The sequence below is a fragment of the Varanus komodoensis genome, unplaced genomic scaffold, assembly GCF_004798865.1.
Source record: "Varanus komodoensis strain SLA01 unplaced genomic scaffold, ASM479886v1 scaffold6_2, whole genome shotgun sequence".
Classification (NCBI taxonomy): domain Eukaryota; kingdom Metazoa; phylum Chordata; class Lepidosauria; order Squamata; family Varanidae; genus Varanus; species Varanus komodoensis.
Genome location: NW_025336346.1, coordinates 17,694,432 through 17,718,346, shown reverse-complemented (window position 1 = coordinate 17,718,346; position 23,915 = coordinate 17,694,432). Strand labels below are relative to the sequence as shown.

At 40.9% G+C, this 23,915-nt stretch overlaps 1 protein-coding gene across 1 annotated transcript; it reads right to left on the bottom strand.

Annotated features, from left to right (window-relative positions):
* Nucleotides 1-1,635: 1,635 nt before the first annotated feature.
* On the bottom strand, nt 1,636-23,872 carry LOC123034139 (cytochrome b-c1 complex subunit 1, mitochondrial). Its single transcript, XM_044451287.1, has 13 exons — nt 23,764-23,872; nt 21,129-21,269; nt 19,374-19,460; nt 15,244-15,373; nt 14,139-14,337; nt 12,690-12,769; nt 11,466-11,581; nt 10,745-10,888; nt 9,660-9,820; nt 9,072-9,157; nt 4,151-4,239; nt 2,828-2,903; nt 1,636-1,882 (listed from the first exon to the last, which is right to left on the bottom strand). The coding sequence occupies exons 1-13, from the start codon at nt 23,836-23,838 to the stop codon at nt 1,818-1,820; spliced, it is 1,449 nt and encodes a 482-aa protein (XP_044307222.1). The 5' UTR covers nt 23,839-23,872; the 3' UTR covers nt 1,636-1,817.
* Nucleotides 23,873-23,915: the final 43 nt, after the last annotated feature.

Below are 23,915 nucleotides of genomic sequence, written 5' to 3'. Positions count from 1 at the left end.
ATTTTTGGGTCAAAATGGCTCATCAGTCTAGGGAAAATTAACCCTGGGGGAGCAATGGCAAAAACCTTTTGCCCCAGGGTTCAAATTCCAATTTGAGAACAGTCTCGGGAGCATATTCCAGCAGCGGGTGGGGTGCAGGGGTGAGGCAAAGCAAAGTGAGCTGTATCAATTTGGGCATTTTCCCACCAATCATGCGTAAGCCACAGCTCAATTTTACACATGTTTATGCAGGAGTTGCACAAGTGAAACAGCTTTCAGGCATATAAAACACAAGCCAGTTCTAAAATTTAAAGGAATCAACAGAACACAACAGGTTATTTAAGACTTAAATGCCTTTAAATGGCTGAAATCTCTGATCAATGATGAGAGTGAGAAGGGGGAGTGCGTGTGGAGGTCCCTGTACAGACCTAGAAACAGCCGGGTGGAGACTGCAAAAGCAGCTCGTGTGCTGGATGTTGCTCATTTGGGAGGTAGGACTTTAATGGGATCCGCTGGAGCCTTTAGCAGACTTAAGCTAACAAAATAGATTGTGAAGGAAGGTTAAATGTGAACCTGAGAGGCTGTCCTTAATCAAATAAGAGAAATGCAGAAGCATGACATAATTATACAGAAAACATGTGAAACTAACATGGATCAGAAATAGACAGATTCATCTATCCCTAGCTGAGCTGTGTGAGCTCTACTCCACAAAACTCCACCTGGACTTTAAGTACTGGCAACTCAGCTTAATTGCTTAAATCATTTACTGGGAAGTAAAAGATATGTCTGGCACACCTCCACACTCTCTACAATGCAATGAAAGGGGAAATGCATGCCATGAATGTTTCCTGCTCTTCAGGCAAGTGGGCAGAAGCCTTCCTTTTCCCCAGAAAAAGAGGAACAGGACAGTGGCAGTAGGAATCCAGACCTTATTTTTTCCAGATGACAGGTAGCATAAGCAACCTCTCTTCCTGGATTTTTGGTGCAGAAGAACCGAGGTGAAGTGTAATTATTTACTTCAGGTTTGTGAACTTCTTTCACTTTGTAATTTGAAATGCAATGTAATGCTATGCTCTCCTGGAGCAACACAAGATTATTCAGGGTTTCAGCTCTGAGGTTTTGTGATCCCAGTGCAGGGATCCCATACACAGTGCCCCCTGCTCTGCCTCCTTGCAGTTCCATGGAAACAACCACTCAAGCTGACTCACTGAGGTTGGTAATTCGCCTCGGAAAGGACTAAAGGTGTATCTAGTGGGAGGGCTTGGCTGGGGTCGATGGTTTATGCCATAACCAAATAGCCTCAGCCTCCTTCTCTCTCTCTCCACAGTGCTTCATCCAAATGCTGGGCATGAAGACTGCAGACTGCCACCCTGTCTACATGCAAGCAAGCCTCTGTATTCAGGGGTTCATGTAACTAAAGGAGAGAGACCACTAGATCATGCCCTTAGAAGATAAAGATGGTCAAAAATAGCAGAGGTCAGAGTTCCTTAAGAGCTTTTCCGTTCAAGCTAAATGCTAGTTCAAATGAATGTAAACCAGTTTAACATGAAAAAAGTGCAACCTCCTTGGAAAATCAGGAAATATAAAATTAGGAAATATGTGGAACCTCCATGGGCCACTTTCACTGCCATCTAGCCATAAACACTGGGTGCTAACTCCACTTAAATTTAATTTATTTAGTACTCTCAGATGCATCACTTACACAACCATAAAGAAGAATGTTTGTACAGCAATCACGGGACCCATCTCGCTGCTAGTACACAAGAAACTCACAAGAATAGACCAGAGGATTCTCTTCAATAGCCACATAACCTCATTTCCATTCTGTATAAAACTGCCTAGGTAAGGATCCAGTGCATAGAACTGCGGACACGAACGTAGTCAGGAAGTTGTTCAATAGGACCTGAGAGAGAAGAGACTCATGTCATTCAAAATACAGTAAAAAAACCCCTGGCATCATACCAGTTCTGCTGCTCTGCTATCTACCCTGAAATGATTAATTTCTTGAATATTTAAAGGAGAGCTCAGTAGAAGAGTTCCCAGGACACTAGCAATGTTCTTAGGATCAACTGTAACAACGAATCTCTGTTCTAGGCTCCTGAGCATCCCAAATCTTCAGTGAATACATTGGATTCAGTAAGATGGCAAAATGCAAACCTGACAAATATCAAGCAAATGAGGGTATTTTTTTGGGCGGGGGAGGATTTTGTTGCTTCCCCACTTTTTCTGGAAAGCTCTGTTCAGAGAGTTTTGCTTTGAGCATTTGGTCTGCATCCAAATGATTGCAGGTTTAACAGAGAAATCACGAGCTGCCCTAATTAACCAAGCTGTTCAGGTGGGTTTTCCAAGGGAAAAAATGTCCCAAAATGTTAAATTTTGTAAGCCGTTCTGAGACATTTTATCATGAAGGACGGGATAGAAATGTTTTATTAAATTAAAAAAAATAAATTAAATTGCCTAAAAGATGAAGAGTTGTAGCTGCAAAAACACAACCACAGATAGCAGTGCACTGCATAAAAGAGCCCCGAAGCATTGCACAAACACTACTGGAGCGTCATTCAAGTCTACTTGCAGCTCTCTTCCAGTGAGGGTGTAAGAAGTGCAGCCCACAGCATTATTACTGCCTCATTGTTGAGGCCAAGCTTGAGTCAGAGACTAACTGGAACAGCTAATCTGAAACAACTCAAATACAGCTGAGGCAAAACAAAAGCCAAAACAGGACAAGTGGCCTTATGAAAACTTCCATGAAAAGCAAGCAGGTCTCCCGTTAAAGTAGATACCATTCATGCCTGCTGATTTTTCTCCCCATCTTCCAGTAAAGGACACTGCAAAAGGCCTAACCACTTACCAATTGCTGATACAGCCGGGCATTTGTCATATATATATTTATTACAGACGTCCAGGACCATTCTGGCATCAATTTCCTAAAATAAGTGGCAGAGATAAGCAGAGAGTTACACTTCTAACAGTAAAGCTAAATGCTGTTGCTTGCCACTATGTAGCAGACTGCTAGGTAAGGACTTGTGTCACAGCTGGCAACACTCTCAAGTTGACAACAGCCTTATCCGGGAAAAAGCCTTCTAAGAAAGCTGGCAACATCTCCGGAGATACTAAGGGCAGCTCCACACACTGAAACAAATCCCAAAGTGGTTTACAAAAAATAAAATACAAATGAAACCACATACACACACGCATATCATGAGGCTGCTACAAAAATAGCTCATTACTGGGAGAATGCCACAGTAAACAGGTATGTTTTCAATAAATGCCTGAAACATGCTAGAATTGAGCTCTGACACAACTCAGAGGGGAGATCAGTCCACAGAAAAGATCCATGTTCATGTCACCACCAACTGGAAATCCATATGCCATGACCTGGATCACAGGACCTTGCCTGAAAATCACAATGGCCTGAGAGGTTGATACAGGGGACATAATCTGGTCTTTAGTTGCATATCTTTGGTATACGAACACCAACACCTTAAACTTTCCTTGGTAGTGGTCTAGCAGCCAGAGTAGATCCTTTAGCACAAGAATAATGTGTGCACGGTAAATAAATCACCTAATCACTGCAGTTTGAAGTAGCTGGAGTGCCAAAGGACAGTTCCAGAGAGAGCACATTGAGGTTATCCCCACCCAAGAATAGGGGCAACTGGCATACCAGCTTAAGCTTGTAATGCATGGTTCAAGCCACAGAGATCACTTGGGTCTCCGGCAACAGCAATGGATCCAAGAGTACAACCAAGTGGCAAACCTGTTCTTTCAGGGGAAGAACTATCTGCCCAGAGGTAGGAATACCCCTGGGAACTACTCATTCACATTGCCTCCATTCAGCTTCAGCGTACTGGCCCATGATCCAGCCAACCACCATGTTCAAGCACTGATCTAGGTTGGACATGGCCTCTCCTCAAATATAATGGAGAAAGAGGTGTCAGCAGCATCCAGACAGTACCTCATTCCAAATCCCATAATAACTGCATAGAGTGGCTTCATTTAGGCAAATTTTCAATAGCAAGATGGTACCTTCAGTCAGACACCTCATAATCACCTGGTGTTTGTTAGAATGGTAACCATGCAGAAACTACAGCTGTCAATGGAAAGATGGTTTCAGAAATTAAGCTAGTACCTTAATAAAATTTTACTCCCCCTTCTATAAACCAGTCATGCTTACAGAGAGTCTGGCATCCCATTCTGCCAGAGATATCCGGCGTCCATAGTTCAGCACATGACTTCCAATAGTTTCACATGCAGGAGTGGTTCCTGGAAAACATTAGTTCATTTTCAGTATAAACCTTAAGCAGCCATTCATGACATGAAGAATTTTCAGACACAGAACACGAGTAACACCTACTGTTAGCATTTGATGGTCTTTGGTAGCTATGAGAGCCAGTGTGGTGTGGTGGTTAAGAGCCTGGGACTGGGACTCAGACGACCTAGGTTCGAGTCCCCGCTCAGCCATGGAGCCAACTGGGTGACTTTGGGCCAGTCACAGACTCTCAGCCCAACCTACCTCACAGGGTTGTTGTTGTGGGGATAAGATGGAGGAGGAGAATGATGTAAGCTGCCTTAAGCCCTTTGTAGGAAAACGGCAGGATATAAATTGATAAATAAATAAATAAATAAATAAATAAATGTGTTCCTTTCAGTAATTCATTCATGAAAGCTACAACAGGTTAGACTTATTTCTGCAGGCCTAGTTTCACTTTTTGGAAATTCAGGCTAAGTGAAGCAGCTTGTTGGCCTTATTTTTCTCCATATGAACATAAGTCATGCTGGATCAGACCAAGGTCCATCTAGTCCAGCGTTCTGTTTACACATTGGCCAACCAGGTGCCTGCAGGAAACTCACAAGCAGGATGTGAGTGCAACAGCACTCCTGCCCATGTTCCCCGGCAACTGGTGCACACAGGCAAGTGAGATGGAGTGACTCAGAGTGGCGTGCTACTTACTGGAATGGTAGGGCTATAGCTCCTTGGCAACTGGTGCATGCAGGCATGCACTCCAGTGAAGGAGGCAGCATTTAGCCAGTAATGCTAGTAGCCACTTCTTCCATGACTCTCTCCAGTCCCTTTTTAAAGCCATTCAGATTGGTGGCCACCATGACTTTCTGTGGCAGTGAATTTCATAGTTCAACTATCCACTGTGTGATGGAGTACTTTCTCTCGTCTCTCCCAAAGCTTCTCCTAATCCGTTCCATTGCATGTCCCAAGGTTTGAGTTTTTTCTCCCTCTTCATTTTTTTGCATTCCCTACATAAATTTAAACATTTAAATTTAAATTATAAATTATGGAGCCAGGATGTTTCCAGATTTTATATGTATGTATTTGTATAGGTATTTATTTATATGTTGGAAGCCGTCCCGAGGCTTATGCGAATAGGATGGCATACAAAAATTCCACATAAATAAACAAACAAACATACATCTGTATCATGCCTCCCCAGAGTCACCCCTTTCCAAGCTGAACAGTTCCAGTTGCTGCAGCTTTTCTACATAGGGGAGATGCTCCAGCCCTCCGATCAACCTAGTTGCCCTTCTCTGTACCTTTTTGTGTCATCAGTGAACTTGGGCACATTGCTACTTACTCCGAATTTTAGATCATTTATGAATAGGTTAAAAATGACTGGTCCTTAGAAGTTGCCATTTATTCCCACCCTTTGTTTTCCAATCCTATGGTACAACGACTGCTTTTAGGGACTTATTAAATGTTTTGGTAAGAAGGCCAGAAATTTCATGCTTTAGTTCTTTAAGGACTCTAGGATGAATGCTGTCTGGTCTGGGTGATTTGCTGGCTTTCAGACTGTCAATATGGTTTAGAATAAACAGAGAAAGGAATATGCCCTGCATCCTCCTTTGTGAAGACTGAAGCCATTCAGCTTCTCTGCAATCTCCTAGTCCCCCCCTTAATGCAGCTTTACTTCCATTATTGTCCAATAGTCCAACTGCTTCTCTAGTAGCTTTCCGACTTTGATATATTAAATAATCATTTGTTGTTGCCCTTGATAGTGCTATTTGCTCCTCAAACTGCTTCCCTGCTACTCTGATTTTCTGCTTGCATCTCCTTTGCACAATCTTATGATCCCTTCTATTATTCTCATTTGGGCAAGACTTCCATTTCTCGAATGAAGCCTTTTTCTCCCTAATGGCATCCTTGACCCTTCTTGTTAACATGCTGCCGATTTTCTGGACTTTGTGCTGCCTTTCCTCACTTGTGGGATGCATATAATCTGTAGTTTGACTATAGAGTTTCTGAGTAATCTTTAAACACTTTAAAGGAAATTTCTTTTCTTACATCCCCTTCTTCAGTTTCTGCTTAACCAGTTCCCTCAATGTTGAGAAATTTCCTCTTTTGAAGTTAAACACAACTGTATCTGACCTCTGACAGTCTTCCACTTAACTGTACATCAAATCTGGTACCAGCATGGTCCCTGTTACCTAATGGGGCCTGGTCAACTCACCTAGCTCTAAATCCAGGACTGCCTCCCCTGTTTGGTTCTTTGACTAGCTGTTCTGAGACACAGTTGTTTAGGTCATCGAGAAATGTAACCTCTCAGTCAGAGTTGGAACGAACGTTTATCAAGTCAATACGTGGGGAGATGAAGTCACCCATTATTACAGTACTGCCTTTGTTGGCGGCCTTCTTGATTTCATTTCCCATCTGAAGCTCACATCAGTTCCATGATTAAGTTAGTTTTGCAGTCAGGAATTTTCACCAATAATACTTGAACAGAGGAATTTTCATACTTTAGATTTCCAAGCCTACAGGACTCAATGCCCTCTTTAACATAGATGGCAACACCTCCTCTATTTCACCCTATCTTGTCTTCCCTGTACAATTTGACCAAGAATCAACGTGTCCTATTTGCAGCGCAGGTCACTACAGCATCTCATGTTCTCTCAGATTAGTACGTTGCTGATTCACCCTTCTTAAAGCACATTTCTCTAGTTAGTAAGGTGGGGAGGCGAAGGAGAGGGCCACCATGGATGCGAAAGGAGGTGGTTAGAGGGATTAGACACAAGAGGAACCTCTGTAGGAAATGGATACTGGGGCAAATAGACAAAAGGGTATACCAGGACAAAGAGGCCCGTTGCAGAAGGATTCTTCGCAAGGCTAAGGCTGATTACGAGCTGAGACTTGCAAAGAATATCAAGAGCAACAAAAAGGGATTCTTTCAGCATGTAAATAGGAAGGGGAAGGGGAGACAAGTAGCGAAACCACTAAATAAGGAGGAAGGAGATCCAGTGACTGATATGAGGGAACAGGCACAGATGCTAAATGACTATTTTGCCTCCGTGTTCTCCCCAAAGCAGGATGGGGGATATCCGCATAGGAGATTAGATGAGGCTGGGGACTTAGGGGCACAGATTAGAGTCACCCCCCCTTGAAGTCGAGGGGCTCCTCAGGGCATTGGACATTACAAAGGCGCCAGGCCCTGACAGGTTACACCCGAGAGTACTTATAGAGTTGGCAGGGGTTCTCTCACGCCCGCTGGCCTCCATTTTTGAGACCTCGTGGAGAACAGGTGACGTTCCAGAGGACTGGAGGGTGGCATCAGTGGTCCCAATTTTCAAAAAGGGTAGTAGAAGGGACATGAGGAATTACAGACCAGTTAGCCTTACGTCCATTGTAGGAAAAACAATGGAAAGGCTCATAATATCAAGAGATCTAGTGATGCTAGATAGGGAAGGGAGGTTGGCAGCCACACAACACAAAACGGGTTTCTGCAAAAACAGGTCCTCCCAGACAACTGTGGAATTCTACGACAAGGTTTTGAGATGGCTAAATGGAGGGTATGAAGTGGATGTGGTTTACCTGGATTTCAGCAAGGCCTTTGACAACGTGCCCCGTGATATCCTTGTTGAGAAACTGAGGAGTTTTGGGATAGACCAAAGCACTGTCCGATGGATTAGGGCATGGTTGACTGACCGAAAGCAGAGGGTAACCATTACTGGGGAATCATCAGGATGGCGGCCAGTGACAAGTGGGGTCCCCCAGTGCTCTGTCCTTTTCATCAACGACATGGAAGAAGGGGTGAACAGTCTGCTGATCAAATTCACAGACGATACTAAAACTGGGGCAGTGGCCACAACTGAGGAGCAGGTACTCCAGATCCAAAAGGATCTGGACAGGCTATGGAAGCGGGCAGGAGACAACCGGATGGCATTCAATGTGGATAAGGTCTTGCACTTGGGGCATAGGAATAGGTGTCATAAGTACAGGTTAGGGGACAAGTGGCTGGAGAGCAGCACTTGTGAAAGGGACCTCCGGGTACTGGTTGACTGCAGGCTGAACATGAGTCAGCAGTGTGATGCGGTGGTCAACAGGGCGAACGCCACCCTTGATTGCATAGCCAGAAGTGTGGCTTCTAGATTGAGAGAGGTATTACTACCACTCTATATGACTCTGGTGTGCCCGCAACTGGAGTACTGTGTTCAGTTTTGGGCCCCTCATTACAGTAAGGCTATAGCCAGGTTAGAGGCAGTGCAGCATAGGGTCACAAGGTTGGTGGCCGGTTTGCATTGGATGCCGTATAAGGCAAGACTGAAGGAACTGGGTTTCTTCAGCCTGGAGGAGACTCAGAAGGGATCTGTTGGCAACATACAGGTTTGTGAGGGGATGTCACACGGAGGTGGGTAGAGACCTGTTCTCCCCTTCAGAGGAGGCCAGATGCACACCAACAGAGCAAAGCTCAGGGAACCAAGGTTCCATTTAGATGCCAGGAAGCACTTCCTGACAGTCAGGATCCCGAGGGTGTGGAATGGGCTTCCACAGGAGGTCGTTGAGGCCCCATCGGTGAGGGTGTTCAAAGATAGGCTGGACATGCACATGGTAGGCATGTCGTGAGTGTAGCTGGAGGTCAGACTAGATGGCCCAGGAGGCCGCTTCTGACTCACTCTGCTTCTATGTTTCTATTTCCTTACTATTTAAAGTTTCCTTACTATTTAAAGTACTATTTAAAGTCTAGCTTGGGCTTTTGTTCAAAAGGGAATCAAAGATAAGGAGAAACACTACTCGCCCCCATACTTTTCTCACTTATGGAACCAATCTGCTTTGAAATTGGAAAAAAGGAGTTGGCTATCTTAGAAAGACATACCATCCAGTTGAGCTATCAAAGTGTTTCGAAGGATGTTTTTGCCTCTCTTGATCTCACTCTCAGTCAGGCTGGTACAGAGGCGTATCCTACACAGCAAGTAGAGTTAAGGAAGGACATGTTAATCAAATGCCAGCCTCTTTTTGGGGACATCCTCATCCCCTCCTTTCAGTTTAATTAGACCTGAAACCTTTGTTAAAGCTGCTACTCAGTGGACATATTCCAAGTTAAACACTGAAATGATGTCAGGTTCACTAGTTATATAAGAGTTGAACGAAGAAGGTCAAAATGCACCAAAAAAGATTTCTTTTTTTAGTTTCCCTTATGTTTGAGTATAATAATGATATGTAATCTCAGTGCTAGAATATTCAGAGAAACTGAAAATTACATTCTGTTGGAATTTCACAGTGATAAAGCAAAGTTTGGGAGAAACTTCTGATTACAGACTGAATGGCCATTTCATTACCTATGATATCCAAAGACTTGTAGAAAAAGAGTAGTGTCTTTTAGGTAATCCTTTATACAATACTGACTCCTTAGCAGTGAAAGATTTGCTAGAAGAGAGAAAGTGGGAAATGAAATCACACTCACCATTCATGCTGGGCAGTATTAAATGCCTCTTCAACGTTCAAAGCATCAGTAGCCAAATAGAAACCAAAGAGACCTGTATCAGAGTAGCAAGTGTTGAATGCTTGGAATCTTTGGCACATCTTGGTCTGAGAAAAAATTGAAGCCAGCCTGCAAGACTGATTCTGAAAATACAAATTGTGACATGTCATGGACATCTAGTTACCCCAAAGAGCCAAACTTAGATTCATCGAGCCGTTAACACCAAGGAAGTAGGCAACTCAGACATCAGAACTCATTGCTCATAATCACACTGAGATATGGTTGTATGGATATGGTAAAAATCTAAGTTAGAAAACCTACAGGAGGTAACCAAACTATTACTGCTTTAAGCAGTAGCTCAGACTTGGCACATAAGGATACCAAGTCCTTCCCTTAAGATTCATTTGCTACATTACGTACTAAGGTCTGTCCTGAAACTTCAGGCATATTAAAAGTAAACCAAACGCATGAAAGTTTTACATTGAATCAGGCCAGTGGGTCACCTTACATATTACTGATAAACTTGACCAGCAGTAGCTTTCCAATATCAAAAGAAGATGTCCATTCCCAACTCTAATCCTTTAAAGTGGAGATATTAAGGGCTGAATCTGGGGATTTCTGTTTGCAAAGGCCTGTACCACTGAGCTACAGCCAGTGCAGACATCTGCCATAAGACATCAAGGAGCACATCCTCAGGACCATATCCATGATATTAGTTTAACTAAGAGTTTGTGCTTCTGTTCTCATTCCTTTGCTGAGTTCTTCATGTGAATGAGAACAGCACAGATAGCTGCTCCTGGAAGCCAACATTTTTCTGCAACCAGTACCATCTGTGTATAGCTTGACTGACTAAAGAACCTAAACACTGACATCCCCAATCAGCGCACATTTATGTTATGTGAGACCTCCACTTGAAACCTTAATTCTATAAAAGCAATCTTGCTTTCCATAACTCTAGTCTCTTCTGAAGACCTGCCTACCTCAACACAAAATATAAGGAAATGTGAAACAGGCACAACATAGAATAGAGGGAACGTGAAACAGACATTCTGATCTTAGTGACTTACCTTACCACCACCAAAGGTAGGATCATAGCGCCCAATGATTGCGTTAGCAACCAGAAGGGGAATATTGTCTGGACTGGCCCAGCCTGGCCCTTCCACTGCAACAGCAATATGAGCCAAAGGAAAAGCATCATCTCTGACTTGGACCTAAGAAATATTAGAGGTGTGAAAGGAGTGTACAGTCAGACCTTTCCTGCAAAAAGCTTCAAGCTTGTTTTCCTTTTGTTTATTTTGTAAGACCAAACCCCAGGTCACATTATGTATTTAGAGTGTATTTATCCTTCCTCTAAGAACAGTACTTTTTAGGTAGCCAAAATCAAGGTTCAGGAGAGGGCCATGAGATCACATGCACTCTCCCATCTTGTCATACACCCTGCTGAACTGGCATCGGGAGAGATGAATTTAAAGGGAATGGAGGAGCTCAAAAGGAGTTCATGTATATGACTATTTGGGCCGCTTCCAATCCTAAACCTGAGTTTAAGAATGAAATATTTCAGGCTTCAAAATTGTTTGATACACGGCAGCATCTTACAGCATAACTTATCTAGAGTTTTGGCACAAATGGTTACATTTTGAGAAGAGAATTCAAGAACAGACACATAGGGATCCAACAAGTCATTTGATTAATATTAATGCTAGATTAAGAAGTAAAATCTATGTTGAAGGCTCTCTGAGATCCATGTTCAATTTACAGAGTATATGAAGTAGTCATGACTGACCGTACCTCACTCCCAGTGAAGCGGCATCGTGGAAGAACGGGTATTGTATCTTCACTGTATTCAGAGGAAAGATTGCCAAAATGTTGCTTGGCAAGGTCCACTAGTTCTTTATGATTAATATCTAGTAAAGAGAACAAAAGGGAATAACATCAGTACAGTGACTTCCAAGAAAAGACTCAAAAATAAAAAATGTTTTTGTTCTGCAGCTGCAGTAGCACTGTTGCAATTTTAATCTTCAAGTTGTGCTAGGGAATCAGCAGTTCAGCACAGACTTAAATACTACATAACCTTACAGGAAAGTTGACTATGTCCTACCACCAATACAACTTTATTCCTCAAGTCCAACCTATGATATGTCTTTTGGTATTTGCAAACATTTCTGGGCCTCTTTGTACTTAATGAAAGGCCAGTATGACTTAATTTACCTGTGGGAGCGTCATGTAGTGCCAGTTGCTCACAGGCCGCTGCTATGCCTTGCTTGTCATATTATGCCAAGTCAGACCACAGGGGTCACACAACAAGCCATGGCAAGCTGGGTGCCCTGCACCATGTAACAGTCCCTCTAGCTAATTAAGCCATACTGGGTTGATATATCACACAAACCACATCAGTATCCGCTATACTGACTCCATGTTATGTCTGTCTGTCTCGCTTACACACACACACACAACCTCCCCTGCCACATCACTGGGCTACCTGCCAGTGTAGCCATTATCACTTTCATTCTCTATTGCATTAGTAGGAACAGAACTGCAAACATGGCCTAGCTGTAACATGGGTCCCAATCTGTCTTAAATTAAAGCTTTCTTAAATCAAATTTCAAGCATCATCTCTATTTAAGTGTAACTTATGGAAGATGAAACCAATATTCTTTGACCAAGACCAGAGGAATAAAGGAACTAAAAGTGACCTGATGGGAAATTATTTACTCCATGAAGTTTGTCTGGGTGTTTTTAATAGGTTGATCTGCTATCTGCCTATGCCAGCTCTGGCAGGAGCATAGGGCCACTGGTGCACAACTGTATAACCCAGGCTTCCTCAACCTGGTGCCCTCCCGATGTTTTGGACTTTAAGACTCTTTAGCCCAAGACTAAAGTGTTAACAGTCAGGAGTCCTGGGATTTATAGTCTCAAACACTAGGAATGTCCCAAGTTGCAGAAAGCTGCTAAATCAACAGACCCACTCTAAGAAAAAACTGAGCTAATCTGTATTGTTAAAGCACTACCAACCTCCAGCAGCTGCCAAGACCATACGAGGGGCTTTGAAGTGAGTCTCAATGTATTCTGCTAGATCTGCACGAGTCAAACGCCTGAGAACAATATTTAAAAAGGTTTTAATTTGCAGAACAGATGGAGCACGTTGTGTATAATGGTCAGATGATAAAGCAGGCACCTAAAGCGTGTCCTTAATAAGCTTCTGAACTCCTGTAAAAATAAAAAGCCATCCTAGCATATTGTTTAGCCCCTTCTTATGCAGCCATTCTTCCCTGCTGGTCATTAAATACATTAAATAGAAGCTGGTGTGGTAGTAGCTGTCCGACTGAGCTGCAAAACAGTCTCTGGTTTGGATTTCACATCTGTCACAAATTCCTAAGGCAGCCTTAGGAAAGTGACATTCTTGTAGACTCAGAAGCCCTGTATCTGCAATATGACCTTCACTATGACTTCATTTACTAGGCTTATTCCTATTTAAATTGAACTCTAGTCCATAACACTTAGAAGTCATTGCACTACTGTCTAAACGGTGAAAGGCATTCAAGTAATCTCATATTTAGCAGATCAATGACACATCTTCCTTTCTAATAGCTACCTTAAATTAAAGATTACTGAGCTTAGTTCTTGTTAAAAAAAATAATTGGCTCTAAAGAATGTATAACTGCATATAAGATTGTAGTTATGTCTCAGTCACAAGGATTACAAGCATGGAAACTGGCATAGTGGAACTGGACCTGAAAGACATTAGTCTGGATGCCTTATCAGTTACAGACTCAGATAAGCCAATGTTTCTCACCTTCAGTGCTTCAACTGAAATGAAAACACCGGCCAATACATAATAAAGATTGAAAAAAAAAAATAAAGACATCATTCTAAAGCCAAGTTCATCCACTACCGAGCTATTTTATTAGGTACAAATTTCTTCCTGGCGTTTAATTTAAAACCAACATTTTCAATCCTATTCTTGAATCAAAACAATTATTTGTTGCCCCCTTCTTTTCAAATTTCCTTAAAAAACCTGAATGTTATTTAAACAAAGCAGATAAATACATCTGCTTTATTGCCATGAGCCAGAATAGGAGGACCGGTTTGATCTTTTTGAAAATCTATTTCTTTAAAAAATATGGAGTGCCCACTACCCTGTTCTTTCCATGAAAAAGATTTCCTTGGAAGCAGGACAGTAACAACATATGCAAGAAGAGTGTTCACACTGATGTCTTGACAACCTACACAGTCACAGAAAAGGTAAGTGGTTGTTGCTCTTCCATAAGAATACTGGCTTTCTGGCCTTTTCTAGCTTGCTACCCCTAAGGTCCTGATCGCCTACACCACACTCATGTATGCATTGTGCTGTACATCTCAGCCTTCAACCGTTAGAGGCTCTGTAAAATGTCAGCTAATAGCAGAGAGGAAATACTTTCACATGGGCTTCGCAACCAAAAGGCTTCTGCCTGGGATCCTTACTTTATATTTGCTGTTGTTCCTTCAACAGTCTGGCTCAAAGCAGTACCCTGGTAAGCTGTAGAATGAAGGTAATCAAAGACAACAGTGGACAAGCAGGTATCCATTTCTTTCATCTCCTGAAGTATGACACTGCGCTGTTTTTCAATCTGAGAATCTTCTAGGCTGCAGTTCTGTACGACATCAGCCAGAATCTCAATTGCTACAAGAAAAAAGAAAAAATGCATGGCATTTAAATCATCAATACAAATGAACGGACAAGACAATGACATTTCTGAATGATAAAGGAACTTGTACACAAGGCTTCGGTGTAGAGTATTTGTGGCATCACTCCATCAGCGCACAGCTATGCTCCTCATGCTTCTGTATCATCGTAACAAGAACTTGTGCTTCCTCCGTAACTCCTGCCCATCAGCTGCAGTCTTCTCTGTGCGATCTCCATGCTGTATTTCTTCACTGTAATCCTCCTCCACTGTAATCCTGCCATCCTTTCTTCCACCTCATTCCACAGTTCCTTTGCCTTACGTCACAAATATTTCAATATGGACCAGGTCAAGTGTTTACATCATCCTGCTTGCTAGCAAAAGCTTTGAAAGACTAGCATTTAGCAATATAAAAGATTGCAGATGTCAGTTCTTGGATTTCTGCCAGGGAAGTCATGGCACTGAAAAGGACAAAACTTTCAAAAAATATGTAAGTCCTTATTTGTTGGGCTGAAGCATAAAATGAGATTTCTGACAAGGCAGCAACGTTTTACATCTTTTGACAACCAGTAAAAAAATGTTTGGCTACTTTTGACCATCTGAATGCAACTGCTTCTTGACAGCAATACAATAAGCATTTGTACAGCCCTGAGTAAACAGTTTTCTGGAAAATGTAAGACACAGGCAGCCAAGAGCTAATTGTTTAATGTACTGCTCTCAAGGGGAAAATTACTTCCTGTTGGCTGAAATTGCCTTCAACTAAGCCATTACTTCATGTAGAACTAGAATTACAGCCTTCTACAAGCTCTCTTCAACAACCTTAATCCCATGAAGGTAGCTCAACACACATGGAAAAACAACAGCCCCTTTCATGAACCATAAAAAACCCAGCTCAAGGACTCTACCTTTAGGCAAATCTTTTGGTAAAGCTTTCATGAAAAAGGCTGTCTGCTCCCGAGAGGAATAGCTGTTGAGATGTGCACCCATGCTTTCCACCTCTTTTTCCAGTTCAGCACAAGAACGATTCTTTGTGCCCTTAAAAAATGGCAAAGAAATAAGCAAGTAAGTATCTAAATGTTCTGCTTATTGTACTTAAAGTAGTGTTACTTTTAACATAGGCTACAACTCTACATAGATTACAGGTCAGGCTATAAATTTAAATATTTAATTTGCCTAATTGGCCTATTTTTATAACATAGTGTCACAGAGTATTGCACTTTAGAAGCCAATAGACATTTAATAAAAACAGCCTCTCCCAGTATATCTTAATTCTAAACATTCCAAAAGTTCATTCTAACATGGTGAACACCTTCCATTGCAGGAATATGGGTGCAGGAACCGTATTTACCATAGAAATAACATAATGAAAATCATTTTTACATTTGCATACTTTTACCATGAGAAAATGTATTGTGAGAATTAGACTTCAGCACCCTGCAAGAATGGAAGAACCTATAGTCAATATGCTTTTGATAAAATTTTACAGACATGGCAGGCTAGGGAAGAAGTCAATATGGCTAGGTAAGCACTGTTTATGGTCATCAAAATACTGAAGCTGTTCAATAGAGAGGATCCACTCAATAGCACGAATATGTCAAAAAGTCCCTGTCATGAACTTTTATTTTTTTCAAATCTTTTTATTTTCAGAGAGTACAATAAAAAGAAAAAAAAGACTATATAAGAAAAAAAGCCAAGGGTTGTTCTATAACTCCTCATTTAAGCACATTTACAATAAACAAAATACTCTACCATTTTCCCATCCAACCCATTCAATTCTCAGTCATATATTTACCCAACCTATACAGTTAGTTATAGATCATAACAATAATATCCATGACCAAAGCTATCGTAAACATTTGTAAAAATTATATTTAACTATTATTTAAATTGTTCATAGTAAGCCTTCCATCTTTGAGTAAATTCTTTAAGCGGTCTTCTGTTGCCATAATTAGTTAGCTTTGCCATTGTTGCATAATCAGCTTGTCTTTCCAAGCTTATGTCTTTCAACAGTTGGACAGTCTTCAGCTTTCCACTCTGAGGCAATGATCACTCTTGCTGCTGCTATCATATATATTTTTTATCATAACCCTTGGGATAGTCCCTGGGACAATGCTCAGTAACATGCTCTTGGCAACATATGGTAAAATGTCCCATCTATCACTTTGCATTTCCAAAGTTTTCCATCATAGCTCTTGTCCATTTTCTGTACATTTTTCGGGATAATATATCACCAGAAATATATCTTATAATTTTCTCTTACTGCTTGGCATGCAGTAAATTTTATGCCATTTGTCCATAAGACTTCCCACTGGCAGGCCAATATTTCTTCTTGAAGATTCTCTTCAAGCATGTTTTAACTTTTTGAGTCTCAACATCATATTTAAGTTGTTTATAAATGCATCCTAGGAAATGGACTGTTTGATTTTTAATTATAATCTCAAAATGTGTCAAATTTCTTATTAGGCTTTTTCTAGCTTAAATTTCCTTTTTTAAACTTGAGGCTTGCTGATTAAGGAAAAAATGGAATCTTTTTTCATTTTTTTAGTTCTTGCCATAATTCATCCTTGTTGGTCAAGCATGTTTCCATATGTTATAAGATCATTGTTTTGCCTGGAATGTTTTCCACAGTATGCTTCTACTGGGGACATTATAGAAGAAATTGGAGAGCTAATTCTTCTCCTCATGGAGTACCAAATTTTTATTAAACCATCTCTGAATGCATGACTATTATTTGGAGTCAATACTTTTTAATTGATTCTTTGGCCCATAGTTGATTGTGCATTCCTTCCTCTAGATCTGCAATTTCAATTTCACTAATCTTTAATTGAAATTAAAAATCCAATCTGTAATCCATACTAGGCCTGCTGCATAATAGTATAATTTGATGTTTGGTACTGCAATGCCTCCTCTTTTTTTTTATCTTGTAGTACTTTAAATCTAATCTTTGGGGGTTTTTTCCATTCTAAATAAAAACATTCAATTTTATTTGCCAATCTTGTAAAGTTTTTCCCTGTATTGTTAACATCTGAAGCATCAATTTTGGTAATACATTCATTTTTATGATGGAGTTTCTTCCTAGCCATGAAACATTGAATTTAAACCATATCTATAAGTCCTTCTGAATCTTTACCAGGTTGTTCTATAATTATCCTGAAGTAGTGCACCATTATTTTCTGTCACATGTATGGGTAAGTACTTAACCGGATTGGAAGTTATTTCATATCCTAAGATTTTTTTATATTTTCTTTTTCTTGTTTCATTAAAAGCTTCAACATAATTTTCATTTTTCTGCTTATTGATTTTATAACCAGAATAATAGCCAAAGTTTTCAATTTTATCTATTATTTGGTGTATAGATAAATGTGGGCTTAAAATGGTCAGCACTGTATCTCTACAAAACTTCATTTTCTATTTTAAGCCATTTGTGTCTTGGCCCTGTCGCATTTTCTTGGCTAAAGCCCTTGTCACTTTAGAAAGTGAACAATTCACTCCCTAGCAACAGTGATACATACTCTGGTAACTTCCCGCTTGGATTACTTCAACATGCTTTACGTGGGGCTGCCCTTGAAAATGATCCGGATACTGCAACTGGTACAGAATAGAGCTGCCAGGCTGCTGACGGGGACCAGCCGTTATTCTCACATAATGCCAGTCCTCTACCAGCTCCACTGGCTTCCAGTTGAAGTCCAGGCCCAATTCAAGGTGCTAGTTTTGACCTATAAAGCCCTAAACGGCTTGGGATCAGGATACCTGAAGGAACGTCTCCTTCCTTATATGCCCACATGCCCCTTAAGATCTATGGGAGAAGCCCTACTCCGGGAACCCTCTTTAAGACAGGTAAAAAGGCCATCAACTCGGAGTAGGGCCTTCTCTGCTGTGGCGCCCAAAGGAACGCCTGGCGCTAAGTTCATACTTTGTTCGGCACCAGGCCAAAACGTTTTTATTTAAACAGTATTTTGAACATTAATAGTTTTTAAGTTTAGTTGCTCTGTTTGTTTTGCGATTTATTGTTTTGCTCTGTTTTATTATTTATTGCAATTGTTGTTTTGTCTTTTTAAATATTGTAAGCCATCCTGAGATCTTGTATAATAGGGCGGCAGACAAAAGCTTTTAATTAATTAATTAATTCATTCATTCATTCATAGCCACGATGCTCTCGGCTCAACACACACTGAAGTGCACTCCACAACTTCACCAGTTTGTGCCCAGTTCTCATTAAGTCCTCCTAAGGTTTCAGAGCACAGCCATTAGTAGTAACTTGCTACTTGTGTGGTGCTTAGATAACAAAACATATCCAATAGTTTATAAATATAGCACAAAGAGGCACTAATATGCCAGAAAATGAACAGGGTTATTTCTCCTTAAAAATTTCCTTTTCAGTAAATTTCAAGTACAGTGAGGTCTACGCGGGTCTTGCTTGATCTCTTAATTGGAGTTGCTGCCCTGTTTTCACCATGTGGGCCTTCTTGTTGAGAAGAATTGTGCTTCTGCCTCCTATCAAATCAACATTATTCTTAGAAAGCAAGAAGATGTTTGTTACATATATAATATTAATCAGGTAACTAAATCCATTGTAACGTATTACCAGTCTGTGCCTGCTTTATGTGCATAGATACTTGCTGCTTCTAATTTTCAAATGCTAGCAATTGTAGTTAGAAAAAAAATCCAGAGTTCTAATTGCCTAAATTGAATAGGATCTCACTTGCTGATAAATTCTTGTTCATTAATTAGCACAGCAACGTAACAATATCACGATGGGCCAGTTTGCACAACATGGGGGCAAATTGTTAATTAACTCACCCATAATTTGTGGGAGTCTGAGCCACTTCTGGTTTGCATAAACATCACTTATACCCTATTCAAAGATTTTTAGTATTATGTCCAAACTCAGGCACTTTGAGTGGTTTATGGCTTAAGCAATGTGGAGTTTAGGGTTTAAAGAGTTTACTCTTTAAAGGTGTCTCATGATTCAAAAAACTGGATAAGCAGCAGTACAAGTCTACCATATAGTGAAGAAGATAGCTTGCCACCTCACCTTGAACGCCATGTGCTCTACGAAGTTGCCAACACCATTGTTCTTCTCAGTTTCATAGCGGCTTCCTACTCCAATCCACACTCCCACCTGATGAAAGGAAACCAATGATTACATACGTAACTGTCTGGAAAATACCTGGGAATGGAGAACTTTTTCCCATCCAAGCACACATAGGATTATGTTTTAAATATTTGGTCTTTATAGGAAACTGTCCACCATTTTAAAAAAACTGAAGTGAAAGCAAAAGCTTACATGATACTATTACCTTTAAATCCCTATTATTCCTGCTATCTTGGAAGTTCCAGTGAATTTTCTTAATTTGACCAGAGAAAAGCAAACTACAATTATTATTGAGACATGTATTTCTAGTCACTGAATTTATTCAGAGACTGAAAGCATCACTTTGGTTTCATCTAAAAGCAATTCAAGTCATATCCCTCATTTACAAAGTGAACTACTCCTTACAAAGAAGGAAATCTCATTGAATTCACTGATACCTGGGTATAAATATGTTAAAATCATGCTGTAAGATCAAGGAAGTAACTAGTGGTTTCCATGAAGAACTACAGAAGTGTAACATTCTAACAATTTCTTCACTCCTACTGATCTGGTTCATTAGATATTTTGCTTCATGGTTTTAAGAGTTTCCAGAACTTGTTTTAGGGTACACAGCTGCTAGACCCATAACAAAATTACAGAAAGGCGTTCTAGTAAAAATTTATTCAGATTTGGTCCTGACAGGTATAATTTTCACCTTTGCCGCCCTGTGAAGAGTGGCCATTATAATAAACTCTAAAAACAGGGCTGCTCTTCAAGACTATTTGGGGACTAGAATAGGAAAAGACTAGTCAACATTCCAAAAAGGGTGTGCAAAGCACAATGCACTCCAGAACATAAAATGCTTTTAAGGAACATTTCAGAGAGGTTTAAACCCCATATGTTCAAGATAGCACCTTTCTATACCTTACAATAACATCTATGATTGCCTTAGATTAGGCAATCTGAACAGAAAGACCTGGACAGAAAGCAGATCTCCAGTTATTTCGCACTTCAACTCCCTGCATTCACTAGCACTGGCCATGCTGGCAAAAGCTTCTGGGAATTGATGTCCAAGACATCTGGAGGTCTACCTTTGGCTCAACCTAACCCAGGTCAGCAGTTTTCAGACATGTACCTTAGGATAATTGTTTTCACACTGACTTCTCTACTATGCTGATCCAACATATTACAGAAGATTTTGGAGCACACAGTGGCCAGAAGTTCAGGCCTACTGAGTCTCAACATTTCCTTGTCTGAAATGAAAGTAAGCTAGAATACATTCCTGTGTATTAGAAGGGAACCTCCATAATAGTGGGCATCTTTCAGGAAATTTTGTCTGTCATTCTGGCCTTCTCACTGAGGAAATCCAGAAAAACATCTGAGGAACCTCAGGGTCCTTCAGCAGAAAAAGTTATAAAGTCAAGAGGGATACATTGTCAATTGCTGTTTCACAGTTGTGAAATCATTTTGCTGAAGTTTCAGTAAAGGGCAATCATTTGTGGAAGCAATAAGATAATTAATTTCATGCTTATCACTCATTTAATTCTGTATTTATATTTTAGGATTTTTTCCTGTTTTTAAAATATTACACTTTACCTGGAAATCTAAAATATGGCAGGCTATATAGTTCAAACAAAAATAAATCTTTAACTGTATATGGATTCAATATGATATAACAATCTCCAAAAATCTCTCAAAGACTCATATGAAACTTACTGTACAAGTAGGTTGGTTTGACTGCTCAGAAGCAATACGGAAGCCATTGTCTAGAGTGGTGATTTCTGTCTCAGGAATATTATGCAGTACTTGGGCATAGGTTGCAGTACTTCCCCTTCTTGTTAAACTCCATAGGGCTGGCTAAAGAGAGATCTATTTTCAAACCACAGCTAGTACAGTAATCAAATGGCACAAAGACATGCATTGTTAAAAGTCCTGTAACAATACACATTAAGAGACACATTACAGTAACATAGGCTTGTAAAAATGTGATAAATCATTGTGAACAGCATCAAAAAATAATATAAGCATTCAGAAGTTAATCTGCAATACAGGAAGAAATGGGTTTTCAAGCACAATCTGAGGTTTGGGTCATTCAGCCAAAAGATATATGTGAAAGAAGTCAAATACCACTTGAAGAAATTTCCAGAACATATCCTCTTGAAGATAACTACAAGTGTATCACAGACAAATAGAGGATAGCATTTAGGCTCCTCACTTCACTTTAAAGTACTTTAATTAAAATACTTTTGTGGCTATGAGAAAGAGAAAAGGAAGAGCAGAAGCATCTCCAGAAGTTGTATCCAATACTAATATATGTAGCTTAAGTTCTATTAATTTCAATGAGTCTACACTAAGATGGACTAGCACTGGATAAAATTCAAGGAAATGCCCATATCAAATATCTTTCGCAAATTTAATTTGATTCAATTACCTTTGCTACCCATTCTGAGAGTTGCAATTCCAAATTGTCATCTATCAAAATAGCACATTATAATTAAATAAGTAAACAATAATTACTATCACTGATTACCTACTTTTCACACACCTATATCACTGATATTCTAAACATCACTCAAATAGAAAAGCTTAACAAAAGAAGCACTGAAGACCAATGCAATGAGACCTGAAAGTAAACTAAGATGTAAACTAAGCAAATATAATGTGGGGTTTGACACTCAGTGAAAATAATTGCATGACTGCTTATCCACAGATCTGTGTCCTAATTTTTCAACACAGAATATTTTACCACATCCCATAACAACCTATGTGACTGTGGCTGCATTTTTTTCCCGTCTAGATTAATGGTGGAATGTAATACAGGATACACAATTTCCTCCACCATGTTTGTATTCCAGGAAAAGCTGTGGCAGGTAAAAATTTAGCAGGTACATCTATTAAAAGCAAAAACTGCAGCCAAAAATAAGTGGGAACAATATCTAAAACTAATCCAGTAAGAGAGCAAAAATGTATCAGTCTACACTGAAATATTAGGGCTCAGGCACCCACAGATAGACCACAGTGTCCTGGCAACTATGCCCAGACTCATTAATCATTTGTTTTCATTATCCTGTGAATTAGGTATAACAGCACATGGCACATATATTGTAATATACAAACAGAAGAGGTTTATATAATGAAGCAGCTTCTTTTGCCTCGTGTTATACATGCCCATCAGTGATACTGAGAAAACACAACCTGATGTTATCATGGATTTAGCAGAGACATGGGTCCTGTAAAATATAACCTTTGCACATTTCAGGACCCTAGGGTAGTAGGGTGCGGTTGTGGGGATCGTGCTGAAGTATAAGATGTAAGCAATACTTAATTTAACAAACATGTTTGCTATCTGGTATAGACAGACTTCCTGCTTAATCTTAACATGCTCTACGTGGGGCTACCCTTGAAGATGGTCCGGATACTTCAATTGGTTCAAAATAGATCTGCCAGGCTGCTGACGGGGACTGGGCATTATGTCCACATGACTCCAGTTCTCTGTCAGCTTCACTGGCTTCCCATTGAAGTCCGGGCCCAATTCAAGGTGTTGGTGATGACCTATAAAGCCCTAAATGGCTTGGGTCCTGGTTACCTGAAGGAGCGCTTGCATCCATATATGCCCAGCTGCCCCTTGAGATTGGCAGGGGAGGCCCTTCTCCGGGAACCCTCCGTGAAAGAAATTAGGAGGGTGGGTACTCGGAGGAGGGCTTTCTCTGTGGTGGCACCTAAGTTATGGAATGCACTCCCCAGAGAGGTCCGCCTGGTACCGTCGTCATTTGTTTTTTGGCGCCAGGCGAAGACCTTTTTATTCAAGCGGCATTTTAACTGTTAATATTATTGGATTTTATCTGGCCAGGGCGGCTTATTTTATACTGTATTGTTGTATTTTTAATTTAATGTTTATATTTTTGATTTATAATTATTTTAACTTATTGTTGTAAGCCGCCCCGAGGCTTCGGCGAATGGTGCGGCATAAAAATGTTTTAATAAATAAATAAATAATTCGGCGACAGTGTGGAGGGCATGCAGCACTCAGGAAGAAACACTTTGCAGGCGCCCAGAGGCTCATTCATTTCGACCCCTTCGTGACCTGTCCCACCAAAGCACGCCGCATCCAACACGGGAGGTGGGGACGCGCACAGCGGGAGGACAGGAAGCTTGCAGGTGCTGCCCCTACTTGGAGCGCCAGGGCAGCCGCCCCAGGCTCCGCGGGCTGGGCCGGCCCAGGCCAGGCCTGCTCGCCATGACCTTCCGGGCGGCGAAGGCGGCTCGGCTGTTCGCCCCCTTCCCGTGCGTCCGCTCCCTTCTACCAGCCACCCGCCTTCGTCGCCCAGAGACCAGCCAGGCAGCCACTCACCGGCGAGCGAGACCCCCGCAGAAGGGCCCGACCGGCAACACACCCCGCGACCCGGTACACAGAGGACGCCGCCATCTTTCCCCGCAAGCCAAGGCAGCTTGACAGGAGAAAAGAGCGCATGCGCAGGAAGAAGTTGAGGCGCGCATGCGCTC